The sequence below is a fragment of the Musca autumnalis genome, unplaced genomic scaffold (assembly GCF_047663935.1).
Source record: "Musca autumnalis isolate F117 unplaced genomic scaffold, ASM4766393v1 scaffold_5, whole genome shotgun sequence".
Lineage (NCBI taxonomy): Eukaryota > Metazoa > Arthropoda > Insecta > Diptera > Muscidae > Musca > Musca autumnalis.
In genome coordinates, this window is record NW_027412088.1 from 42,852,192 (window position 1) to 42,867,318 (window position 15,127).

Here is a 15,127-nt window from a genome sequence, read left to right on the forward strand (position 1 = left end):
GCGATATCGCCAGGTTAAATACCGTGAGATAGAGGCATCCTTCTTGGGCATTTCTTCCACCAACTAACATTTGATATTGCATGAACATCTGATCGCAAAAATGGATTTTTTCCCGTTAGATCCAGCAAAATTGGACAATCGCTCAAAAAAATGCTCCTGTGAATTGGTTCAAAGAAATTGTGCATAAATTTGATCGCGGTGCTTCAACGACGTTTATAAGATCGTCACAGGCGACGAATTTAGGATCTATACTTAGGAGCCTGCAAGAAAGCAGGAATCGGCCGTTTGGGTCTTCGAAATCGAGCCAAATGAAAGGAAAGTTGTTCATGTAAGAAGCACTTCGAAGCAAATGGTAGCCTGTTTCTTCGGCAAGACTGACCGTGTGGCGACTATACGGCTTGAGAAATATAGGACGGTTCATTCTGAGTGTTACACAATAATTTGTTTGCCTGAGGTCTCCTGAGAAATTCGAAAAACGAACAAGAAAAGACAAATCATTCTGAATCATGACAATGCGATCGATGATCGATGACAATGCACATCGATTCAAACCAGCGCCTGTTTGACCGGACTAAACGTGCAATTGATGGGTCATCCACTGTACGAGCCTGACTGGGGATCCAATGACTTCATTTGATTCCAGCATGTCAAAAAAAAGGCGTGGTCAACGATTTTCGTAGCCAGAAGATGATGTAAAAACGTTTAAAAACCATGTTTTGGAGGTGTCTAAATCGGAGTGAAAATAGTGATTCATCAATTGGTTTCAGCGCATGAAAAAGCGTATAGATCATGCTGGAGACTACTTAAAAAACCAATAAATCTATTTTCGATTCAAAATATTCGCGTTTTCATTGTTAGGCCAGATAGTTATCGTTCAGCCCTCGTGTAGCTGTTTAGAGTGACTTTAAAAGTTTGTCAAAAAAGTTCATATAGAAAAATTTTCAACTGGCTTTGTTCGTGATCTTTTATTATGGATTTTATCTAATCTTAGGTAAAAACTCAAAAAAATATGATACAGATATACGAGGTTGTAAAAAAGTCATAACCCTAGAATGCATCCTTTCATATGTGTGTGTGTATGTATGTGTGTGAACATGTGGAAGTGATGTTGAGGATTACGACAGCTAAACAAAATGAATGAACTTCCAACAAGTATATATTGAAACTGTAACTTTATAAAACATCAATATACATGCACGGTGCTCTTGATGCAACTTTAAATGGAAGGGAAGCTTTTGCGGATTCTTAAACTACAATGTTCATAGATGAGAAAAATCAAAAAACAAAATCGCCGGAGCGCTTTTGAAATAAATCGCGATTCAAGTTGACATTTTTAGGGATTTTTTAGGTTTTAAAGATTTTGCTTGGAAACTGCAAGTCCTATCGAATTCAGACTTAAGAAAATTGTATAGTTATGAAAATTCTCTACAAGATTGTCCTTTATGATAATTTCGTAGGTTTTACCGTTATTGAGATATAGAAGTTCAAATCGCGACAATGCATTGACGGTATCGCTGCCTTATAAAAAAAATGTCATGCATGATGCGCCTTAACTAACTTTAAGTGAAAACCGCTTACGCCAGAGAAGTCTTTGCGGAGTTTGAAACAGGAATGTTCATAGATGAGAAAAATCCAAAAACAAGAAATAATCGCTGGAGCGATTTTTAAATAAATCGCGATTTAAGTTGACATTCTTAAGCGTTTTTTAGGTTATCACGATTTTGCTTGGAAACGGCAAGTCCTATCGAAATGGGACTAAAGAAAATGTTGTAGCTGTGAAAATTTTGTACAAGATTGATCTGCAAAATATCTTCGTAGGTTTTACCGTTTTTGCGATATGGAAGTTCAGATCAATCACTGAGATTTTTTCTCAGGTCTTCAGAATTTAGCTTAAAAAGCGCAAGTCCTATCGGAATGGGACTAAAAAAATTTTGTAGCTGTGAAAATTCTCTACAAAATTGGTTTTCGTATCTTTTTCCTAGGTTGTACCATTTTTTAGATATATAAGTTTAAGTTGGGAAATTGTAGTCACGACACTGTTTTATGAGGAGGCGATACAGTCAGTGCATTGTCCCAATTTAAACTTCTATATCTCAAAAACGCTAAAACCTACGAAAATACCATAAAGGTAAATCTTGTAGAGAATTTTCATAGCTACAATATTTTTTTTTTATCTTTTTCCGATAGGACATGCGATTTCCAAACAAAATCATGAAAACCTAAAAAACCTCTAAAAATGTCCACATGTATCGAGATTTATTTAAAAAGCGCTCCGGCGATTTTTTTTTTTTATTTTACTCATCTATGAACATTGTAGTGTCAGAATCCGCAAAAACTTCACAGTTGTAAGCACCTTCCATTTAAAGTTGCTTCAGGAGCACCGTGTATGAACATACGTACTTATGGATCTATGAATATGTATATGTAGGTAGGTAAATTTGTTTCAATAATGCTATGCCAATAATTTGCTACTGCAATGTTTGCAGATATTACAGACATGGCCCAACCATGTACAAATATATATGTATGTATATGAACATACAAATATTTATATGAATATTGGCTCAATTTTGGTGCAGAAAATGTAAAGAAAAATGTTAAGTTTATTGAAATTTCTTGTGTAAATGTTTACAAATGCAAATGGGAAAATGTTTTCATAAGTATTTTTTCCTAAGCTCAGTGATGGAGAAGGACAACAAAGTGGGATGTTGTGAATTAGACAAAGTTGTCTTATTCTTAAATTTTTTTAATAAGACCACAAACCCATCCTCTTTTCTTTTTATACCCTCCACCATAGTATGGAGGGTATATTAAGTTTGTCATTCTGTTTGTAACACATCGAACTAATCATTTGCGACCCTATAAAGTATATATATTCTTGATCAGGATAAAATTCTAAGACGATCTAGCCATGTCCGTCTGTCCGTCTGTTGTAATCAGGGTTTCGGAGTCGGAGTCGGAGTCGGAGTCTACGAGTCGGAGTCGAGCAATTTTGTTGGAGTCGGAGTCGGAGTCTGAGTCGAAAAAAATAACTCGACTCCGACTCCGGGCATATTTTTTCCCACGTTATGGAAATATAACATTAAATTCGGGACAACAATTTTTTTTAATCATTAGGAATTTGGAAGAAAGCTATAAGAAAACTTATACAAACGGTATATTATAATAAGTTTAATGATAATCGAATTAATGTTAGATTTTTAATCTCTTTTGTCAGAAGTATAGTTGTTTTTTATGAGAAGTCATCCTTGTCTTCTATTAAAGACATTGTTGTCTCATTTTACTGGGTAACTCAAAATGGAAGTCAAGATCTGGCGTTGTAAAATTCCTTTTCGGAATGAAAGCCCCTATTGATAGTGTTAAGAACTCCAAAGGATCCCATAGCTGAAATATCTGAGTTATGAGATAATGAATTTTTTGATTGACCTCCAACAATCATTGAGAAAATAGCTTTATATCTCTGTTTGGAGATATTGTTTCATCATTTTGAGATGACATAAGTTCAGTAAAATAGAATGAGGAATCTTTCTGTCGAATATTTTGTCCTTCTAGCCTTCCATGTCCTTTTTGTTCTAGAACTGAAAAAGTATGAAAGATGACATTTCGTAAATGTTCCACCGAAAATTGTACGTAGGTTTCCTATATCCCAGAAATCAATATTGTCACATTTTCATTGTCCTTCACAAGGTTTACCCGTTCCAATTTCAAAAAAAAGTATGTTTATGTATTTCGGTAAATTTCGCATATATGAAATTCGGATGGTTACACTTCTGGTACAATAACAGCTAAAGTACAGTACACATTGTCAGTTTTGAATGACGATTTTTTACAATTATCGATAACTGTCCAACCGTCCAGCAACCCTGAAATATTTTGTGGTTGCATGACGAATGACAAAAATGAACGGCCACACTAGCAAGCAACAACAAAGCTGTCATTCAAAACTGACAATGTGTACGCAGCTTAAACCATTTTCGAAATCAAAAAATGACGAAGTTTTTAAGATGTTTAAGATAAATTCTCAAATAATAGTACAAAACAAATGTTGAAAAGTTTAATTTTTTACTTTTTTGGCAAAATAACAAATGTTTCACACTGGTATAAAGGAAAAATTGTATTGACAAGTTTTAAAAAATAAGAAAAAATACTAATCATTCGAATCCCACTTCCAAATTAGTCTTAAAAGTTGTGTAATTGATCGTAGTTCAATACAAAAAAATTCAAGAAAATCGAAGAGTACAATCACTGATAAAAATTGATTTTAAATTTTAAATCGCGAAAATTCCATCCAACTCAATTTGCAAACATTTTTTATATTTTTTATTATAGCTGAAAAAATACAAAAAAAGATGTTTTCTATTCGGACCAAACTATACTAAAATGTTTTGCTGGTTAGCAGCATCACCACAGCAAAAAGTAAGGGAAATCAAAAACCTCATCTTGAAAAATTGTCCGGTTTCACTCAGAAACCCCCATATAAAGAAAAAATAACAGATTAGCCTATATAGGCCAAAATTTAAGAAAAAATTAAAAATATTTGTGCACATTTTATTGATTTTTAGTGGTATAGGAATTTACTCTCGGAGTCGACCCGGAGTCGGAGTCGGAGCCGGAGTCGTGAAAAAAACTGGCCTGGAGTCGGAGTCGGAGTCGAGCCGAAAATACCTCGACTCCGAAACCCTGGTTGTAATCACTCTAGCGTCCGCAATAATTGAGATAGAGTGCTGAAATTTTGCACGCGAGGGTCTTTTTTCCATAGGCAGGTCAAGTTCGAAGATGGGCTATATCGGTCCACTCTTTGGTATAGCCCCCATATAACGGTACCTCCGGATTTGAGGTATTTTGACGTTCTTCGCCACATTTGCAGACCGAATTAGCTATAATTTGGCACCTAGGGTTCCTAGTGATCAACAAACTTATATCCCAAAGGATATGGGCATAGGTCCATGTTTTGATATAGTCCCCATATAACGGTACCTCCCGATATTCGGTATTTCGAGAATTTTAGCCACAATTTTTAACCGCACTAGCTGTAATTTGCCATTTAAGGTTCTCAGTGGTCATGAAACATCCCCACCAAACATCGTCAACATAGGTCCATGTTTTGGTATAGCCCCCATATAACGGTACCTCCCAATTTTCGGTATTTTGAGAATTTTAGTTACAGTTTTTAACCGAAATAGCTGTAATTTGACATTTGAAGTTCTCTGTGGCCATAAAACATATCCAATGAAACATCGTCAACATCAGTCCATGTTTTGGTATAGCGCCCATATAACGGTATCTCCCGATTTTCGGTATTTTGAGAATTTTAGCTGCAATTTTTAACCGAACTAGCTGTAATGATCGGTATTTTGAGAATTTTAGCTACAATTTTGTCCATTCAAAAATAATCGTCAATATAGGTCCGTGTTTTGGTATATCCCCCATATAACTGTACCTCCCGATTTTCGGGAATTTTTAGTGGTCACGAAATTTCTTCACTAAAATTCGTCAACATGGGTCCATTTTTGAGGGTCTACATTGTTTTGATGAAACTACACTCAATTTGACTCTTGAATTTCCGTGCAGCTATAAAACTTTTCCGCCAAAAAATTTAAAAATAGGTTGACTCTTTGATATAGCCCCATAGATGGTACCTTTCACCTAGCTGTACACATTTTTTTAGATTAGATTAGATAACACTGTGCAACAAAATGGAGGTGAAAGTCTGGGGCACGGAAAATTCCTCTTGGGGAAGAAAGGCCTTGGTGACAGATCCACCGTGAGTCAGATCCGCCGTGAGTCGAACTTCCGCGTTATGGCGTGATGAATTTTTGTTAGAGACCCTGTGGGCTATCAGGAATTAGCGTTATATCTTTGTTCACTGTTGCTTAAGTGCTCTACAAAAACAACAAACAAAGATATAATGCTAATTTATGATGGCTTACAGGGTCTCTTGCCAAAACTTCATCACGCCATAATGCGGAAGTTCGACTCACGGCGCATGTGTCCTTCGGTGTTTTTAATATACACACACCAAGGGCTTTAATCTCCAAAGGAATTATCTCTGCCCCAACATTTGTGTTCACAGTGTAATTTAAGCAAAAGTAGGATTCTATCCATTGTCGAAAAGTTGTTCCACCTAAAATTGCGAAAGGACCCTAATTATTCCATTTTAATTAAGACTGTTTTATGGTGAAGGGTATAAAAAGTTCGGCCCGGCCGAACTTAACGACTTTTTACTTGTTCATTTTACTTTTTTGTTTTCATTTTTCATTGTTCTTCTAATTTGTACTTACCTTGAAATTCTTTGCGTGCCGCACTCACAGATGTCACAATATTCGCAACATGACCCAATACCGTGGCAAATAGCATTAATCCAAATAGCAGCTGTAATATCACAAATACATATTCACCCTTCGATCGTGGTTTCGGCAAATCACCGATCGTTGTTAAAGCTAATGTACACCAATAATAACTCTGTAAATATTGTTTAACTACATCCGCCGACTCCGAGTCGTGATAGACCCAGTTGCGCGATCCAAATCCATTGTTCTTATGGATGATGTGATAGAGACACCCGTTCCAATGGAATATCACAAGTAAATAGTGAATGAGCGCCAGCGAACGAAATAAATTCGGATAGTTCGTATGGCGTTCGGTGCGATCCATAAATGCCCAAAATCTATAGATTTTGACTAAACGAAACGAGCGTAATATTGAATTAAATCCTATCGATAAATATAAAAAATCCAATGGCAGCAAACACAGGCAGTCTATGTAGAATATCGTCGAGTTCATATAGTGTTGCCTCAATTTCGAGGCATCAGTCTGCAGGACTCCATCCTCCAGATAGCCGGTACGAAAATGAAAGAATATATCGATGAGATACAGCAAATCGGAGAAATAATCCAAGCAAAACCAAACAACAATCGTCCTTCGATTGATTTCCTGAAAGGCAAAACGATATATGATGACCCAGAAATTATAGAGGAATGCCAGCGAAACGACCATCGACCAATAGTAACAGAGACGCCCCGCCGGATCAAAGACAAAATGAAATTTTCGAGCTGCCGTAACGGCACGCAGGCGTTGTGATGGTGTACGACGAGGTCGCTTTTTATGCAGCGGCAGTGGTTGTGGCTGTGACACTGAGGAACGTTGCATGTGATGTTGCGAGGAATATTGTTGGTTTTGTTGCTGTTGTTGATTCAAATGCTGATGTGTTGTTGTGTGCGATGACATAGAGGCAGAATGTTGTAAATGTTGGGAGGATGTCTGCTGTTGATGATGTTGTTGGGTCGGCGTTGATGTGGTGCCGGATCGATTGCGCGGATATCTGAAAAGAAAAAAAAACGTTGTAGAAGTAAATGTTGAATATTGAAAGTTAAATGTAACAAATTGTGTGGGGACGTATGATAAGTGGGACAGTGAAATGGCACAGACATAATTCAATACTTAACAAGTACGAAAGGCGTTAAGTTCGGCCAGGGCGAACCTTTTATACCCTCCACAACTATCTGTATTGAAGTGAAAAGGAACAATGGGGTCTACTTTGTATGGGGGCTATACCAAAACTTAGACCTATACTGTCTGACTTTTTGCAAGGGATGTTTTTACCTATGAAAATGTTTTTAAATACCAAATTTGTGTTACTCCGATTGAATAATGTGACTAAAACTATCAAAATAACGAAATTGGGGGTAAAGTTCTATGGAAGCTATATGAAGACGTAGGCCTATACCAAAATTTTTTTCGTGGAAATCTTTATACCCCCAACGAAGACCAGACCGAAGATAAGGTATAAAATTTCAGCCATTTCGGTGTATTATTGAGGCCATAACCTTCAAAATACCGAAATCGGGAGGTACCGTTCTATGGCGGCTATATGAAGACGTGGACCTATGCCGACAAATTTCGGGCGGAAAGTTTTATACCCCAAACGAAGTCGAAGTACTAAATTTTAAGCACTTCGGTGTGATAATGAGGCTAAAACTTTTACAATACCGATAATTGGGAGGTACCGTTCTATAAAGCCCCCATAGAAACGTGAACCGATATGGTCCATTTTTAATACCAAACATCCTAGGAGTAATAGAAACATCGGTGCCCAATTATAAAGCTCTATCTAAAAAATTGGGAGCTGTATTTTGATTACAACTGACAAACGGACGGACGGACATGGTCTTATCGACTTAGAAGTCCAGTGCCCTATTCCAAGAAACAACTTTTCAACTTTTCTTTTTACACTTAGCAATATTTTTGACAATTCGCAAATTTTTCCATTCCACAGAACCTAATGACAAGTTGAGTTTGCTAAGTTTTCAAAAAAAAAATTTTTGCTCTATTTTTTATTTCTGTTCTACAAACGTCCTCTTCTGTTAAGTGAAAAGTTGTAACTGCAATGTGTATTTTGCTAAGATTGTGAAAAAAATGGTGCTCTTTTGTTCCACCGAAAAACATTGCGTTTTGTTTTTGCAGACCAAATTTTGATAAATTTGCCTAAAATTTGCGGGGTAAACGTTCTCTTTGCCAATGTACATTGTTAAAATAAGTAAAGTTTTTAAAACGTTACGAAGGGGATTTTGTTCGGAAATATTGAAAACACGGTAATGACAAGAAGTTATAAGAATCCACCCCCTCTGGACTTCCCTCTCTCAACTTGCACCCTCAGAGCCATCGCCATCAGAACTTCCACCCTGCGAACCACACACTTCTGCGAACAAACCCATTCCGAACATCCAACCTCCTAACCACCCCATTCCGAACTTCCACCTTCCGAACAACCCCACAAATCACTTAGACTAAACTGTATTTCAGAGTTTTTATAACCTCCACCATATGGAGGGTATAATTAAATTTGTCATTCCGTTTGTAACACATCGAAATATTCGTCGGAGACCTATAAAGTATATATATGTATTATTGATCAGCATAAAATCCTATGTCGATTTGACCATGTCCGTCTGTCTGTCTGTTGAAATCAAGATACAGCTCGCAATTTTAAAGATAGAGAGTCAAAATTTGTTAAAGAAATTTTTATTACTTGCAGGATTGTTGGTATTGAAAATGGGATCTATCGATCCACGTTTTGATATAGCCCCCATAGAACGGTACCTCCCGATTTTCGGTACATTTAAAGTTTTAGATTCATTATCCTTCCACAATGGCTGAAATTTGGTACGTAGTCTTCTTTAGGGGTATAAAACTTTCCCCTAGAATTTTGTAGGTATCGGTCCACACCTTCATATAGCCCCCATAGAACGGTACCTCCCGATTTTCGGTATTTTGAAGGTTTTAGCTTCATTATCCTACCAAAATAGCTGACATTTGGTACGTAGTCTTCTTTAGGGGTATAAAACTTTCCCCCAGAATTTTGTCGGTATCGGTCCACACCTTCATATAGCCCCCATAGAACGTTACTTCCCGATTTTCGGTATTTTGAAGATTTTAGCTTCATCATCACACCGAAATGGCTGAAATTTGGTACTTAGTCTACGTTGGTGGTATAAAACTTTCCCCCAGAAATTTGTAGGTATCGGTCAATGCCTTCATATAGCCCCCATAGAACGGTACCTCCCGATTTTCGGTATTTTGAACGTTGTGGCCTCAATATTCCACCGAAATGGCTGAAATTTGGTATTTAGACTCCGTTGGGGATACTCAAACTTCCCCTCTAAATTTGTCGGTTTAGGTCCACGCCTTCATATAGCCCCCATGGAAAGTTACCTCCCGATTTTTCGTATTTTGAAGGTTGTGTCTTCAATATTCCACCAAAATGGCTGAAATTTGGTATTTAGTCTTCAATGTGATATAAAACTGTTTACCAGAAATATGTCAGTACAGGTCCACGCTTTCATATTGCCCCCTTTCTGACTAAAATTCGTCGGTATAGGTCCAAGTTTCGATATAGCCCCCATAAAACGGCACCTCCCGATTTTCGTAATACTGAGGATTGTGACGTTAATATCCAACCGAAATGGCTGAAATTCGTTATTTCGTCTTCCAAGAGTTATAAAATATTCCAGAAGAGTATTATCAGTATAGGTCCACGTCTTCCTATATCCCCATAGAAGCGTACTTCTTGATTTTCGGTATTTTTTAAGTTTTAGCCACATTCTCTTACCGAAATATAGGAAATTTGGTATTTAGTCTTTTTTGAGCCTAAAAACTTTCCGTCAGAAATTTGTCGGTATAGATCGACGTTTTAAAAAAGCACCCATAGAATGGTGCCTCACATTGTTTTACCGAAGTTGCTGAAATTTAGTATTAAGTCTTCTTCATACACGAAAGGGAACTAATTATTCCATTTTACTTCAACACAACTTGTGGTGGAGGGTATAACAAGTTCGGCCCGGTCGAACTTAACACCGTTCTTACTTGTTTATTTTATTTTTATTTTATTTTATTATACCCTCAGCCTTTAGGCTAAGGAGGGTATATACACTTTGATACGATAAAAATGTGCCTCATCGAAATAATGGTTTTAGACCCCAAGTATGTTTGGACGAAATGTGTTTCAGACAATTTGGAGTCGATCTAGCCATGTCCGTCCGTCTGTCTGTCTGTCCTGCTGGCTGGAGCGCACGATAACTCTCGAACGGATGAACCGATTCGGTTCCAATTTTGGCTTTCGTAATAATTTGTCCAAACTTAGTTTAAGTTCGAAGATGAGCTACATCGGTCCACTCCTTCCGGTACCTCCCCCACAAAAGTTCGAAAATGTTCGGAAAGTTTGTGCGCACGATAACTCTTGAAGGGAGTGACCGATTTGGTCTATACTTTGTATAGCGTAAGCTTTCTACCAGAGTAATGTGAGGTTCCAATATGGTCTCAATAGGTCAACTCCTTCGGGTACCTCCCACACAAAATTTCAGGAAAGTTCAGTTTAGGGCCATTTCTCGTATCACTTTGATTTTTGTTTTAGCAAGTTGTATTCACTGCCCTCCATACGACGGTACAAGTTTCATCAGGGGCAAGTCCACACTTCCTGAGAAAATTGCATGAAAGTTGCAAAAAAAACCCCTATGACACCGTGTGAGGTGGTTGGAGCGCAAGATAACTCTCGAACGGATCTGCCGATTCGGTCCAAAATATGGCCTTATTAATATTTTGTCCAAACATAGTTTAAGTTAGATCGGTCCACTCCAGCAGGTACCTCCCCCACAAAAGTTCAAAAATGTTCGGAAAAATTGTTCGTACGGTAACTCTTGAAGGGAGTGGCCGAATTGCTCTACACTTTACACATCCTAATATATCTACCAGATATAGATCAGGTTTAAATATGGACTATATTTGTCTACTCCATCCGGTACCTCCCACACAAAATTTCGGATAAGTTCACTTTAAGACCTAATACCGAATCACTTTGATTTTTGTTGAATCAACTTGCTTTCGCTGCCTCAATTACGATGGTAAAGTTTTTTTTAGGGGCAAGTCCATACTTCTTGAGCAAACAGCCCGAAGAGTGTAAAAACCCCCTATTGCACCATATGTTGTGCCTGGAGATCCACTTCCATAACGGTCAATGTCGATCCATTCCTTTTAGTATCTCCTCCGTAAAACTTTTGATCTTTAATCCTAATCAACATTTTTGTCGGTTCAAACGCCCAAATTTTTTTAAAACCCCCTAAATACAGACGTATTTTGGGAAAAAATTGTTTCAATATACACAAGCTGAGGGTATATTTCTGTCGGCAAAGCCGACTGATACTTTTTTTACTTGTTTTATTTTATTTTAATTTATTTTATTTTATTTTATTTTATTTTATTTTATTTTATTTTATTTTATTTTATTTTATTTTATTTTATTTTATTTTATTTTATTTTACTTTATATTCATTTTATTTTTATTTTTCTTTTATTTTAATTTTATGTTTATTTTATTTTTACTTTAATTTTATTTTAACTTGTTTTTATTTTATTTTCATTTGATTTTATATTTATTTTATTTTTCTTTTATGTTTATTTTATTTTCATTTTTTTATTTTAATTTATTTTAATTTTTTTTATTTTACTTTACTTTATTTTATTTTATTTTATTTTATTTTATTTTATTTTATTTTATTTTATTTTATTTTATTTTATTTTATTTTATTTTATTTTATTTTATTTTATTTTATTTTATTTTATTTTATTTTATTTTATTTTATTTTTATTTTATTTTATTTTATTTTATTTTTTTTTTTATTTTATTTTATTTTAATAATATAATAATTTTTCCACAAACATCCCATAAGGGACATATCTATGATCGCACCCCGATTCATATTAGCTCAATGATATGGGACCTACAGTTTATGGCCGAGTCCGAACGGCGTGTCTAAGACACCGCTTTAGTAGAGAAGTTTTACATGGCTGAAATACTCAGGAAATGTCGTCAACATTACTGAGGGGTATTTTATTTTATTTTTATTTTATTTCTTTATTTTTATTTTATGTTATTTTATCTTATTTTTATTTCAACTTATTTTTATTTCATATTTTATTTTATTTTTATCTTTTTTTCCTTTTATTTTTTGTTTTATTTTATTTTATCTTATTTTATTTTATTTTTATTTTATTTTTATTTTTTATTTTATTTTATTTATTTTTTCATTACTCACTTTTAATAACACCAATTTCTTTTCATTTTTGTTCTCGCGTCCCATTTTTACATGTCTTATTTATCATTGCCAAGTAGGAAATAATGCTAAAATGATAAAATGTTCTGTGGAACAAATAGCATCCACACTTTGGATGAGAACGGAGAGACTTAGCGAGGTGGCCCAAAAAGTTCACCAAATAGTGCCGGATTGAAATTTGAATTTATGTCATGACCACGTACAGAAAATATTGGTATCTTCCTAGTTTTAAAAGCCATTCAACATCTTTCTCCGAATATTCTCTTTAACATAGTAATTCGTACCCCAAAAGCTACGTCATAGATTTTTCTGTAGAAACACCGAAATATATTTTAACTTGTTTTTGCATTATTTTCCAAAAATAACTAACAACAGGAGTAGAACGACAACATTTGTCTCCGTAGCTAAAGCCATACATCTGTATGCTGAATCTCCATTTTGTTGGAGTGGCTTCCAATGGTTGAAAGGAATGTAGATTTACTTGAATTTATTGCTTTACTCTACTCGGTCAAGTGACACCGAATAGCACAGTTAGACTACTGGATTCAACATTCACTGCAAAACTGTATGCCAAAGCAAGCACCAAAAAATCGAAAAGACGAAGTATATCGATGCCGTACCCAACTACTGCCCATTTGAAAGAAAACTGCTGACTTCAGCATAAAGTCAAATGGTGTTATGGTGTTTTTGTTTTGCCGTTTAATGTCCTCTTCTTTCCTTGTTTTGGTGATTGGAAAATATGCTTCAACTTCAGCGGAATCCTCAACCACTCCCATGTGAATTTTTGTTTCATATCTTTGATAATTTTCATGAACTCAAGCATAGAAGACATGTCAATGCGTGGTGCTCAGTTTCCTGTGAATCTGCAAATGTTACTAACACCAAAACGAATGGCTGAATTGAAAACCATTGAGTAGGAAAGGAGAAGCGCCAAATAGCACATAATTAGTATGTGGCACGTAATTCAACTTGATTGGTCATGTAATTAATGAAAACGTTTGGTGTTCTTGTGTTTAACGTAATCAAAAAAAAAAAAACAAAGTGAGTCAAAAGAAGAGCTCAAGGACATGTAAATGAAGGTATGTGTTTCAATGACGAAAGATGAAGTTGTTTTTGAGTACCATGAAAAGTGATGGTAGTTGCGTTCTGGAAAGTAGATACATATAAGACCTTCTTACATTCATTCAAATGTCTTCTGTAGCCAGAAGACCTTGCAATGGTCTTCTATAGACTGAAGACGTTTGACTATATGCAGATGACCCTTCACATTTTTTTAGTCAGAAGGCCTTCCACACCTCTTCTATAGTCTGAAAACCCTCTAAAGTATTCTGTAAACATAATACATTTCTTAGGTATTGTATAAACACCAGATCATCCAAAGGTATTCTATTTACAGAAGACCTTCCACAGATCTTCTGTGGCCAGAATACCTTCAAAACATCTTCTATATACAGAAGAGCTTCCAGAGGACTTACATACATATATACTAGGTCATCCAAAGGACTTCTATATACAGAGGATCGTTTAAAGGTATTCTGACCACAAAAGACCCTTAATCATTTGTTTAGAAGAGACCTCTGGAAGGCCTTCTGTTGATAGAAGACCTCTGAAAGTTATTATGTCGTCAGAATGCCTTCAAAAGATCTTCTGTATACAGAAAACCTTCAAAAATTCTTCTATAGGCAGAAAACCTATTAAATTTGTCTATAGATATCCAGAGCTCTTTTATAAAAACCAGACAGAAAACCTTGCAGAGGTCTTCCATTGACGGAAGACTTTCCAGAGGCTTCTAAGACCTTCCGTAGCTCTTCTATAAAGACCAGATCATCCAAAGGTTTTCTATTGACAGAAGCCCTTCCAGAGGTTTTGTAACGACAGAAAACTTCCAGAGGTTTATATAGACGGAATGCCTTCCAGAGGTGTTCAGTAAACCAAAGACTTCCCAAAGGCTTTTATTTACAGAAAACCTTACAGGATTCTTCTATTGACAGAAAACCTTACAGAGGTCTTCCATTGACGGAAGACCTTGCAGAGTCTTCTAACGACAGAAAAACTTTCAGAGCCTTCTGTAGGTGTTTTGTAAACAGAAGACCCCCTAAAGGTGTTCTATTGAGAGAACACCTTCCAGAGTCTTCAATTGACAGAAGACCTTCGAGAGTCATCTAACGACATAATAACTTTCAGAGGTACTCTATCAACAGAAGTACTTCCAGAGGTCTCTTGTAAATAAATGATTAAGGGTCTTCTGTGGTCAGAGTACCTTCAAAAGATCCTATGTATATAGAAGACCTTCCAGAGCTCATCTATAAACACCAGATCATCCAAAGGTTTTCTATTGACGGAAGCCCTTCCAGAGGTTTTCTATCGACAGAAAACTTCCAGAGGTTTATATAGACAGAAGGCCTTCCAGAGGTGTTCAGTAAACAGAAGACTTCCCAAAGGCTTTTATTTACAGAAAACCTTACAGGATTCTTCTACTGACAGAAACCCTTACAATAGTCTTCCATTGACGGAAGACCTTT

General features: G+C 35.9%; 1 protein-coding gene across 1 annotated transcript in view; it reads right to left on the reverse strand.

Moving 5' to 3' along the window:
* LOC141405530 (uncharacterized) overlaps nt 1-15,127 on the reverse strand; it is a 756,997-nt gene that overhangs the window by 139,645 nt on the left and 602,225 nt on the right. The window contains exon 6 of the mRNA XM_073989987.1: nt 6,282-7,321. Coding sequence (XP_073846088.1) covers nt 6,282-7,321 — 1,040 coding nt within the window. The remainder of the gene's footprint in view (nt 1-6,281; nt 7,322-15,127) is intronic.